This window comes from Macrobrachium rosenbergii, chromosome 34, assembly GCF_040412425.1.
Source record: "Macrobrachium rosenbergii isolate ZJJX-2024 chromosome 34, ASM4041242v1, whole genome shotgun sequence".
NCBI lineage: Eukaryota > Metazoa > Arthropoda > Malacostraca > Decapoda > Palaemonidae > Macrobrachium > Macrobrachium rosenbergii.
Window position 1 is genome coordinate 1,868,284 of NC_089774.1, and position 13,898 is coordinate 1,882,181.

The following is a 13,898-nucleotide window of genomic DNA, read 5'->3' on the forward strand; positions in this document are numbered from 1 at the left end:
CATATACCAGAAGCATAATTCACTGCTTAGGTGGACCTGGTGCGATAGATTCAGCAGAGAACAGGGCCAAAGATATTCTGCTCTCCCTCCACAAAGTGTGGAATAATAATAATAATAATAATAATAATAATAATAATAATAATAATAATAATAATAATAATAATAATAATAATAATAATAATAATAATAATAATAATAATAATAATAATAGCAAAGGATGACAGCGGAATTTATAGCGTTCCCAATTCAGCGAGAACTCCCCGACTTCAAATGACAGTCTCTGAAAAAAGAAAGAGTTGGCAAATTCGGAGGTGGAGGCGAAGCCATCATTAAACTGCTGTCGAGAGAGAGAGAGAGAGAGAGAGAGAGAGAGAGAGAGAGAGAGAGAGAGAGAGAGAGAGCAGGGCCTTTCCTCCGTTATTGTATATTGACATGACAAACGACGACGGGCGCTCCTTCGTGCTACGAGTACGTTACGGCTCCTGACACTTATTGATCCTCGAAGACAACATGAAAATCGGGCCGTAGCGCCTCACGGAAGCAGAGTTCCAATTCTGCCACTGACTGATGTCCCAGATTCAAATTTACTGTTGCGCCAAGACGTGCTTGCCTTCTGGTTTTCTGATATATCTAGGGATGGGGTTGCTACCACCACAATGCTCTTCTCCCGCAAGGTCATGACCCACACCGTCTTCTGACTGCCAGGTACCTAATTCACTGCTTAGGTCAGTAGAGGTACAATGAGATTTGATAGAATTAGAATAAAGATTTCCAAATCGTTTGGGAGTCGAATGCCCTCACCACTGGCTGTGGGACTGTCAACAAACCTTACAAGTCCGGTGCGAGCGGCAATGGGGCGTAACAAGGACAGAAGGCGCTCAAGCGGTCCATGAATGTGGCAATGTGTAATGCTGTGAAAGCTTGGTTGTAAATCCATGGTCCCTAGGCTTTTTCCATGAGAATATTTGCTCATTTTGAATAATAATAATAATAATAATAATAATAATAATAATAATAATAATAATAATAATAATAATAATAATAATAATAATAATTTTCTTTGCATAATGCAACGTCATCGAAGAAGCTGTCAATTCAAAATTCTGCCAATCAACAATATGAATAAACACAAGGATGTCAAAATTACTCCACAATTGTGAACGAAAGTTAATGAAAAAATAAAATAGCACAAATGCATAAATTTATACCCAATGAATACACAGTCAGATAAACTAACAAATTCTCATAAATAAGCAGAAACAGATGAACAAAGAAGCATAAAATAATGAAAAATCAGTTTTAAATCAACGAATAATTACGCAAATTAATGAATAAATCAATTCCCATACAATTTTACAAATAAATATGCAGTCATCTAAACAAACGAATTCCCAAACGACGAGTTAAACAGACACCAACTAAACCAATAAAGAAATAAACAAAGGTCTCCGAAATCCTCGAGGACGGAGCAGCAACGAGGCCGCCGCCAGTCACTCATTCCTAAAACATGTCTAATCTCATCGGTCCTGACTCCATCAGCAGAGTGAATCTTCTCCTAATGCAGCCTGGAATTCAAGGGAATGCAATTCCGCACGCGCGCGCGCATGAGAACTGTCATTACGCCAAATGGAGGCTTCCAAATATGGGTGTCCCCAAAAAAAGTTGGGGGGGGGGAAATTTTGTTGCTTTACTTAGAAAAATTGTGATGACTTCGAAAACTGTATGAAAATAGGAGGAAAGTTTTCACTGTATGTTAACTAGTGTGTGGTTTTGAAAACCATGTATTCAATTGTATTTTAAATAATTGTGATATCGAAAAATACATATATTAGTAAACTGGATTCATAATTTTTATCAGTTTCGAAAAATTAAGCATTACAAAGGTACAAAGGGGGAAATGTAAATATTTAACTTTTACAAATGAAGATTATTTCAAAAACTGCGTAAATATAATTACAATCTTTAATTTCAAATATATTAAAAATTGATTTTATACTTACGCAGGTCTTGAAACAATCTTCATTTGTACAAGTTAAATATTTATATTTCTTCCTCTGTACCTTTGTAATGCTTAATTTTTCGAAACTGATAAAAACTATGAATCCAGGTTACTAATATATGTAGTTTTCGAGATCACAGTTATTTAAAATATACAACTGAATACACAGTTTTCAAAACCACATACTGGTTAACATACAATAAAAACTTCCCCCCTATTTTCATACACATTTTTCGAAACCATCAAAAATCGGATATCAAAAAAAATATAAAGAGCAAAATAATCAAATTTTGAAAACCATGTATTCAATTGTATTTTAAATAATTGTGATCTCGAAAAATACATATATTAGTAAACTGGATTCATAGTTTTCATCAGTTTCGAAAAATTAAGCATTACAAAGGTACAGAGGGGGAAATGTAAATATTTACCTTTGACAAATGAAGATTATTTCAAAAACTGCAGAAAAAATGATTTAAACGCACCCTATATAACTATAAAGTTTCCAAATTAAAGACAGAAAAGTTATTGCTGCAAAAACAAAAATGATGAAGCTTCCGAAAATATTCTAAAAAAAAAAAATTGGAAAAGTATGATTTGCATTCCAAATATTTAATGAGGCTTGAAGTTTCGACGACTCGATATTAATTAGTAATAATGAGTGAAAAATCATTTCATTCTGAATAATTACAACGGGTTTCGAAAACTAATTCGTAAAAAGGGGTGGAAACAGCTTTCATTTCATTCCAACAGCTTTTGAGGTTTCAACAAATGAAGTAAACTGGAAACATTATCATTCCATTGCATAAAATTTATGACGCTTAGGAAAAACAATTAATGAGTTGTTTCAATACCTGTGCATAAAACAGGAATAGAAATCCTAATTGCATTCACAACATTATTGATATTAACTAAACTGATGAAAGGAGAGAGAAAAAAAATCATCTATATTCAAGCCAACCTCTCACCACGTAACGCTACCATGGCTGAGATTTTCCAACTCGATTCTCCCTTGTACTGACGTCATTTTGTTAAGGCATGGGGATACAATGCTTATGATAAGAATGATCAACATTGAATAGGGAGCATACCCCTGCAAATACCAAGAAGCATGAAAATTCTTATCATGACATGTGCGTGCATGTAACTGGGTAACTCAAGAACGGCCTCACAGAATTTGTTGAAACTGCAGATATAATCATTAGATGGCCTGGAAAAATCGCTGAGTTCGGAATGTCACGTAATGACTACATATGCAGGGTTCAATTAAATTCCGTTGACCCATTCTTGAGATATCCTTGTAACTCACGTAACACACACACACACACACACACAGACGAAGACCTAATGAGCCACAACTTTAAATAAATCAATGCTAAACACATTACAAAACAATTTATTGGGGATTAGGTCTAAACGTTTTATGACAGAACATTAATTTATTTCCAGAAAACTGGCCATGACCCCTGCTGAGACCACCCTCAACCCGAAGGACGACAAGGCTGGTTCGTGTCTACTCACCGTCGGGTTTGTTGAGGAAGGGCGTGGCTGCTTTGTAATGCCGCACCGTCAGGAGGACTTCGTCACCGGCCTGACGCAGTTCTGCCACGGCTTCGTCGTGGGTACACCGAAGGAGTGACTGATTGTTGACTGAAAGAGAGAGAGAGAGAGAAAAAATAAACGTCAATTTGTGGATTAGCTATGATATATATTACGTCCACCAAGGAAAGCGTCCGTGACTTTCATCGAATGTTTTAAGTCACGCATCGAACTTGGAGCTTGGATAATGTTATTTTTCAAAATATGATTGTATGCAAATCGAACGAGCCGAGAAGGCCTTTACTTAACACTGCAATTCCCACACAGAATGAAGGCCCATTTATATATTTATATATATATATATATATATATATTATATATATTAATAATATATACATATATATAATATTATATAAATATATATGTATATATACATACCTATACATATATATTTACAATACTACATCTATTTGATATATAAAATCTTGAGAGGCTACGGAAAACATTTCATTCTGAAAATTTTCGAGAATACTCCTTCACCTCTGGCTGAAATTGATGCAAAACTACGGAAATCACTCAATATACAATGAAATATTTCATATCAGGATTAAAAGAAGCGACACGAACAGAACAGATAAAAACAAACACAACAAAATGCAAGAGCCAACCGTCACATTACTGTACAGCACTGTCATATGTTCCAACCGACTCGACCTCTGCAATTCTGGGTCTTTGTTCATTAATAAGATGAACCCAAAGACGATTGCAAGCGTCTGGTGTACAATTTATGATTTCCAGAGGTATTGAGTCGATTTGCATCTGTCAATTTAATGATCTTCTATACTCGTGAGTTTCTTGGCTTAAAAGTCACTTTCGTTTGCATTTATTTTTGACATTTTTAGTTTTCTACAAAAGGAAACTATTATGCCAGCTTTGTTTGTCCGTCCGCACTTTTTCTGTCAGCCCTCAGATCTCAAAAACTACTGAGGTTAGAGGACTGCAAATTGGTATGTTGATCATCCACCCTCCAATCATCAAACAATCATCAAAGTCATATCAAACTGCAGCCTGATCATCTACTCTCCAATCATCAAACATACCAAGCAGCCCTCGGCCTCAGTTTTTTATTTTATTTGAGGCTTAAATTGGTTTGTTGATCATCCACCCTCCATTCATCAAACATACAAAATTGCAGCCCTTCCTGGCAACGATAATCGTGCTTCTGGCAAGATATAGGACATGCCACCACCGGGCCGTGGTTAAAGTTTCATGGTCCGCGGCACATGCAGCATTATACCGACACCACCGAAAGACAGGTCTATTTTCGGTGGCCTTGATTATACGCTGTAGCGGCTGTACAGAAAACTCGATTGCGCCGAAGAAACTTCGGTGCATTTTTTACTTGTTATCCTTTCATTTCAAGTTTGACTACCTTCGGTTTTTCATCTGACGTTCAGTTTGTAATTCTTTCGTTTTATTTGATTTGCGTCAGCTTCGTCTTCTAATTGAGTTTATTTTAGTCAAGATCAAACTAATGATTTCATTGTACTTTTAATGATTTTTCTATTATTTTTCTCATCAATTTCATTATATGTGTATATGTATATATGTATAGATGCATGTATAGATGCATATATATATACACACACATTTTATATATATATATATATATAATATATATATATATATATATATATATATATATATATATACACATGTATATATAAAAACATATACTATTTTATACATATATTACACAATGCAGCAATCACTTGAGAATCCGAATCACTCGTTATGGGTCTTCACAAGCCAGCTACTAATTGGCAATCAAGACGTAGCTAAATAAGCAATTACCGGAGAGCTAATGACCTGGTCATCACACGGAACGAACCCCGGATAGTCATCTCTCCAACCGCTGATGCTTATCACAAATTAATCTCATTTTCAATCACTGGCAACTTACTGGATGCTTCGGTTGCCAATTATGGTTTTACGATGAAATTATTCTGTATATGAGGAGACAATGTACGGGCAGCCAAATGTCCTTATCTTGCCCAGGCTGCAATGGAGTTCCGCAGTTTGGTAGTGGAGGGAAGGAAGCAGTCACAGTTATGGGCCATTTGAGGATTGTTCAGAGTAGATGAGGGGAAGAGGTAGCTTGGTGGGTGTCCCGATGTTATACAATGTAAAAAAGATAAACTCGTTAAAAATAATAATAATAATGTAGGGTAGATGGAACACAATTAATATTTCAATCTGTTAGCCCCTGTGGGGTATTGGGCGGGGGGTCATCAAGACACAGGCGGCACTTTGGAAATTTCGTTCCTTCTGTATTGTAAAATTTGAAAATCCCTTTGAAAGTGTCAAAGATATCAAGATGTCATGATTATCAAGATATCATGATTGCTCTTTACCATAGAATAATAATAATAATAATAATAATAATAATAATAATAATAATAATAATAATAATAATAAATTAACTATTGATCATGTGTAAACCGTCTGACCCAAGTACACCGTAATTCGACTCCCTGTATCTTAATGGGGAACTGAACTCAATCTATTCTGTGATTATTGCTGGACCGGAGTTCATTTTACATTTTTCTTTTTTTTTTTACAGCCTTTTTGCCTGTGGGGGTGTGATGGAGAACGGGGGAAGGGGGCTATTCTTCAAATCCCATCCCCCCACCCAGCGTGGCTCAATGTCAGGGACACATGATTTAGAAACTCAAGCGCTGCAACCATTCAGAGCGGACCAAAGGACGGGAGAAAAACAACGGTACAAATAAAATGATTACACAATGGATCACCCAACGCGATCGGGAGGGTGCGGGGGCGGAGGAGGTGGGGCGGAGGTGGCACAGACAATAGATCCTCCAAACAACTGAACCAAACGAATGAAGCCAATTAGCAAGACTTGTTATCCACGCTAATTGAAATGTCAATAACTCTGCGCCAAACTCAGATCCCCGGGGATTCATCAGGACGCCACCTCGCATTATTTACACATCCACGCCGACCCATACATTACAGCTGTGCGTAGGCACCGGCCCACGGATGAGCTATGTATTACGTATACGTATATGCAAAGACACACCCACACACACATATACATAGATAGATAGATTGATAGATAGATAGATAGATAGACAGAAAAACTAGATAAATTGACAGGCAGGTAGAGATAGATGGATATAAAATGAAAAGAAAATTCATCAGTCATCGAAAATCTACATCATGAAAAGAATAGAGTCTTTTTCATCATTTGAAAAAGGTAGATTTTTTCTCCTTAGAGATTGAAGAAAACACGTTTTTGAAACCGTGTTCCCTCTTGATGAGACTGAATATTCAGAGTCTTAAAAACGAGGAATCAATGTAACATAAAATTTATATTTATCGAATATTTTTGGTTTCGAAAATGAGCATCAAAAACATATATATATATATATATATATATATATATATATATATATATATATATATATATATATATAGACCAGAGAGAGAGGAAGACGTCCATAATAACGGCATAAGAGATCTGTGCTTACGTTTCAAGACATCTGTCTCATTATCAAAGCTGGAATAAGTAAAATATAAATATAAAATCAGACTCATACTTAAAATTACAATCAAAATATTAAAAAGTTATACAAAAGAAAGACAAAATTAAGAAGACCGTTACCGTTTGTAAGAGTATAAAAGTAGAGTGACATAAACAAAGAATTCCAGGCCGGGGTAAACTCACGTCAGGTACAGAGTTGTTGAGTAGTTTGGTTGTTCAATCTTGGTACTAGTAGTTTAATAAAAAGAGATTCAAAGATAGGAAGCGAAGAACTGGGGACTTTGGAAAATTTTAAAATTTCTATAATCAATTTCTGTTTTACATCTTTTGGCGTGTTCTCGAATATTTGAAAACTCTGGATTAGATAATTTGACTCCAGTTCTATATAACCCCTATGACAATCAATTCGCACATCAGTAAAAGGCGCCCACGTATTTCCCTGACTACATCATAATAAATAGACGATGCTTGATGTCATAAGAGGGCTAATTTTGTCTTTGTACTGGAATAATGATTTGATATTAAGAGGATTGACCGGAATCAATTTACAATTAATGGCAGGTATACTGTTGAATTAGGTTATTCAAAGTGTTGAAAAAGACTTATCGTGGATCATAGGAGACTGGCGAAAAATGTCATCTTAGGAACTGTAGGTATTTGTAATTTAGGTATATATTTATCATTCAGAAATTTATTTAAATAGGTATAAAAAAAAGGGTAACAATTGTCAAAGTGTATAAAAAAGTTATTTCATTAAAACCAAACCAGCTGGAAGTTATATTAAAAGCTCTGTGGAAGACGGTAACCAAGGAGTTTAATTTAAAATTAAAACAGCAATGGCTATAAAAATTCAAACCTAGACCGGAAAGTCTTTTCCTAAATACTGATGAATTAAAACAATCGTTTTCCTTTAGTAACTAAAACATCCAGAAAGGGTAATTTATTATCATTTTCATGCTCAATCGTGAACCTAATATTTGGATGTGCTGTGTTAGCATACTGGAGAAACATTTCAGCCCTTTTCTTTGTCTTAAAAAGTACAAAAGTGTCATCTACATATCTACAATAGAAAAGGGGGAGGAAGGCCAGAGGGCAATTGTCCAGCAATTGCTCCTCTAGTGAACACATAAAAATATTGGCAAATGTCGGGCCGAGTGGAGACCCCATCGCCATTCCTTCTACTTGACAGTATGAAACTCCATTAAAATGAAGGCAGTGTCCTGCACTGCCAGTTGTAAAAGTTTCTTAAAATTATCTCGGTTAAAACCCTAAACATAGTGTTAGTTTCAATATAAATTTTGTTAAGAATTATCTCAATTGTCTCTTCCACAGGGACATTAGTGAACAATGATTCCACATCCAGACTAACCATGTACAAATCTGAGTCTTGTATTAAAATTCTGTTCTTGAATTGCTCTGAGTTCTGTACAGAGTAATCATTATTAGTTAGATTAGATAAAAGAGGGACAACAAATTTTGCTAATTTATAATTTGGAGTATCGTAAGAAGTCAGAATAGGTCGTATGGGTAAGCCAGCTTTATGTACTTTAGGTAAACCATACAAAGTTCCATATGACGAGCCAGTACTAAGTAAAGATTGGTAAGTATCATTATCAATAACCTTCTGATCCGCTAATTGTTTTAAGAATCTATTAACCCTGTCCTCATTTCGAAAGATTGTGGAGAAATTAGCGTCACTTAATTTCTTGAATTTAGATTCATCACTTAGAATAGTTTCAACTTTTTGTATGTACTCAGTTCTGTTCATCAACACCATACCTTTACCTTTATCCGGTTTAAATAAATTTCTGAATGATAAATATATACCTAAATTACAAATACCTACAGTTCCTAAGATGACATTTTTCGCCAGTCTCCCTATGATCCACGATAAGTCTTTTTCAACACTTTGAATAACCTAATTCAACAGTATGCACCTTTAATTGTAAATTGATTCCGGTCAATCCTCTTAATATCAAATCATTATTCCAGTACAAAGACAAAATTAGCCCTCTTATGACATCAAGCATCGTCTATTTATTTGCTTGCCCCCGATGTAGTCAGGGAAATACGTTTTTCACGCCGCCTACTGAAAGTGCGAATTGATTGTCATAGGGGGTAGTTATAGAACTGGAGTCAAATTATCTAATCCAGAGTTTTCAAATATTCGAGAACACGCCAAAAGATGTAAAACAGAAATTGATTATAGAAATTTTAAAATACTTTCCAAAGTCCCCAGTTCTTTCGCTTCCTATCTTTGAATCTCTTTTTATTAAACTACTAGTACCAAGATTGAACAACCAAACTACCTCAACAACTCTGTACCTGACGTGAGTTTACCCCGGCCTGATAATTTTTGTTTATGTCACTCTATTTTATACTCCGTACAAACGGTAACTCTTCTTAATTTTGTTTTCTTTTGTATAACTTTTTTAATATTTTGATTGTAATTTTAAGTATGAGTCTGATTTTATATTTATATTTTACTTATTCCAGCTTTGATAATGAGACAGATGTCTTGAAACGTTTAAAGTTATTTATTATGGACGTCTTCCTCTGCCCTTGGTCCTGTTTGCCTCGGTTGATAGCAGCCACCTGTATACCCTAACTCAGCTATATTATATATATATATATATATATATATATATATATATATATATATATATATATATATATATATATATAGCTAGAGAGAGAGAGAGAGAGAGAGAGAGAGAGAGAGAGAGAGAGAGAGAGAGAGAGAGAGAGAGAGAGAGAGAGAGAGAGAGAGAGAGAGATCCTCCTAAGCACCAAAAGAGAGAAAAGATATATAATTTAAAAAAAGTAAATGTTTCGGGGTCTGTGCACCAGAAATTATACAGAACTGGAGAAAAATTATCACTAAATATATCATTATAAAGCTTTTCGGTTTTATAAAACGGAGCATCTGAAAAACACACACACACACACATATATATATATATATATATATATATATATATATATATATATATATATGTATATATTTATTTATACACATACATATATAAATAAAGGCAAATGCCACGAAAGAGAAGTGAAGCAACGGAGTGGTTGCTAGGCCTTTCGACACACGGTCCTTTACTAGCATATATATATATATATATATATATATATATATATATATATATATATATATTTCATATATATATTAAATATATAACATATATATATATATATATATATATATATATATATATATATATATATAATTTCTAAAAATAAATTTTATTTGAAAAGTAAGGATCACCATGAGCAAAACACTATATCAAAAAAATGTTTGAATTTCGATAACAGAATAAAAATCATATTTAATCTTTTGATCATTCACCATGAGAATTTTAGTAATGGTCACAGATGCTTCCGTGCCAACAGCCTAAAGTATAAATGAATGGTTGCCCATTCACTTACTCTCCTAACCCAACGCTGACTAATTTTCCTGACCAGCAATATATGGAACACTTAGTCAGTATCTCTGGAGATGACAACATAAATTCACAGCCAATATCACTGTAACCAGTTGGAGATGCTACACAGAAGCTTCTGTCAATCAATACTCATTTGAGTGATAGCATCTCTGGATATTTACCGTCAGCTCTAAAAAAAACTGATTATAACCGTTTGGTTTTTATTCTACTATCCAGGCATATATCGCCGGTCACCAATTCAAATACTGACCAGACCTTTTGTTGGTTCAGCTTCCACTGATTGATGAGGAGACCACCGTTACAGGTAGCATCTACCTGTATGGTATTCATTTTGATCACACAGCTATGTATTGATAGAATATAGAATTTAGGCCAAAGGCCAAGCGCTGGGACCTATGAGGTCATTCAGCGCTGAAAGGGAAACAGAGAGTAAGAGGTCTCAAAGGTGTAACGGGAAGAAAACCTCAAAGCAGTTTCACTAAGAAACGATTGTTAGGAGAGGGTGGAAAGTAAGATGGAAGAAAGAGAATATGACTGGAGGTACAATAAAAAGAATGAAAGGGGCTGCAGCTAGGGGCCGAAGGGACGCTGCATAGAACCTTAAGTAATGCCTACAGTGCACCGCATGAGGTGCACTGACAGCACTACCCCCCCTGCTGGTAGTACCGTCAGCTATGTACTGACCAAATCTAGATCCAATGTAACTTTACTTCGCTAGAGAATATGTTACACCCGCCGAGTTGTCGCCTTACTATGACCGATTGCCGCTTGCACCGTCCCCATAAGCCCTGTTGAAAGTTCCTGTCAATGGGCAGACGGGGCTTCGAAAACGACAAACAAAACTGAAGAAGAGGCGGGGTTGTTGCGCTGAACTGAAATGGAAGCGACTTCTTGTTCAAGGATACCATCTTGCAATCTGCATCTTCATTTCACCCTGCTTAACGTTATTTGGCTACTTTCCTATTCGTTTTCATTCATGCCATTTTCCAAACTGAATCAGGATAATTTATGTTTTTAGTCATTTTTTTTTAGGAATTCGATTCCCCTGCTCTCTATCTTGGCGCCTCATTTGGTCGAACAGAAGTTCTTGATTCAAAACACCCCATTCGTAATATTCTCTCTCTCTCTCTCTCTCTCTCAGAGGCCTTTTACAACTGCCATATTTAGAAAATGCCTCCGAGATGAGCAATCCACGCCCCCACCCCTTTCTATGAGCGATTAGGAGGAAAATAAAAAAAAAAAGAAAGTTGGAGTTTCGAAATACGGGGACAAATACGGACGTGAACTTAGAGTGGTGAAATAAACGGGGACAAATTTCACGGACGTGAATTAGTTCCTCAGTCTTGTTAAGAAATGACGGGGACAAATACGGACGTGAACTTAAATTGTGAAATACGGGGGACAAATACGGTTGAGAACCACTGAACTTAAAGTTGTGAAACACGGTGGACAAAAAACGTAGAGTTTATCCGCAAGTTCACGACAGGTTTTTCCGGAGTCTTCGTTTGGACATTCCTTCCTTTCGGTGTTTTTCTTGGCGACAGGAGAATCGCCTAAACTACGACTCCGGAATATATCTGTCGGAAACCTGCTGTTTATCCCCCGTATTTCACTGCCTTCTCGGTTATTTTTCGAGTGAAAACTGCTGTATACGCGTGGTTAATGTATTTCTCTCTACTACAGTATGAACACTGGCCAATTTTTGTCCAATATTAACCTGGAGGAGAAAAGAATTATACGGGAAATTGAGGAGACTTAATGTAAGATTAACTCGAATGATGCATCCATCCTAAATAATAATAATAATAATAATAATAATAATAATAATAATAATAATAATAATAATAATAATAATAATAATAATAATAATACTTATTTTCATTTAGTATCGTCATACTGAAGAAAACCGATGGTTATTATTATTATTATTATTATTATTATTATTATTATTATTACTTAGTAAGCACATCGCGAACCCCGTTCTCAAACATGAAATCAAAACAGAAGCACGACGAATTTTATAAAGCTAAACAGCTAAGTAGGGAATATCTCTTATAGTTTCACCTACAGTGCGCCGTGTCGGGCAAACTGTAAGTTGTAACCCCTTACAAAGCCTCTACTTATTTATTTATTATTCATCACCATATTAAATTCCCTCCACCGTCAAAACGGCGGTAACGTTAAGAGGGTCGAGACTGGAAGTTTCGATCCTAGGGACGTAACGTACCGTCTCAAAGCTCAGACTGAGATGCTTTCGTTTTGCGTGAAAGCGAGATAACCCGGGCTGGACGACGGCACGCTGTTACACACAGAAAAGATGTGGATGCTTATTGAGCTCTATGAATTGATTTAATAAGAATTCAAAAAATATTTTTAGCAGTGGAAGTATAATAATAATAATAATAATAATAATAATAATAATAATAATAATAATATTCAAGAATTCACAGAGAAATTCAAACAGGATTAAATTCTTCTCGGTAAATTAAAAGCCATAAGAAAGAGAGAGTTTGCCTTGGCATAATATACAGGGCAATTAGGCCCACTTAGCACCTCTCCTTCCACGCGAGAGGCGTACGAATGTCCACATTAGGGAGGAAATTGCTCCGGAAGTAAAAAGAATGTCTGCAACGGTTAAGTAAATTTGTCGGCAACCCGAGATGCACCATTCATTAAGAGGACGTGAAGAGAAAGACCAATGAAATCAACAGAATCCAGACTTTCTTTAAAAAAGAAAAAGAGAATAAATGTGCAGCTGGAAACATAGTTAAGACCTGGAAAGGGAAGTTTTTAGAGGAAGCTTATGGACTGTGACGAATAAGCGGGGCTCGCCGGATGGACCAAAAGACGGCCGATCGCAGGCTCCCAAAATGAGCAAAGATGATGATGATGGATATTTGTTCTTTCTTGAGAGATTGCCAAATCTTTTTCATATATTTCAGGCGGTAAAAGAAGGTTTGCCAATTACACAGCCAGGCTTTAGTTACTCAAATACTTCATGGATGGCGTCACTTGACGCTGAATCAGATACCATCCGCTGAATAAGTAGACGTGAAGACGGTGACACGCAAAAGGTATATCTGAAGAAAATCCGTTCGCCTTTGAATAGCGTTACGGAAGTCAAAGTTCTTAAGTCAATCCTCCCCATAAAATTCATGCGTTCATTAAGCTCCCTTTCATTCCAGAGAAGGCCCAACATAACAAGACCCTCACTCATTTGGTACTTTGCTTCGTAAACGAAAAGAGAACGAAGCGAAATCCGAGTTTCTCAGAGCCATTTCCCGAGCAATTAGAACCACCGAGTACCGCTCCTCCTGCACAAGAGGTGTAGGAATGTCCAAATTACGGG

General features: G+C 35.8%; 1 protein-coding gene across 1 annotated transcript in view; it reads right to left on the bottom strand.

The window, feature by feature from the left end:
- Nucleotides 1–13,898, bottom strand: part of Syn2 (Syntrophin-like 2) — a 484,285-nt gene that overhangs the window by 19,193 nt on the left and 451,194 nt on the right. The window contains 1 exon segment of the mRNA XM_067133611.1: nucleotides 3,521–3,649. Coding sequence (XP_066989712.1) covers nucleotides 3,521–3,649 — 129 coding nt within the window.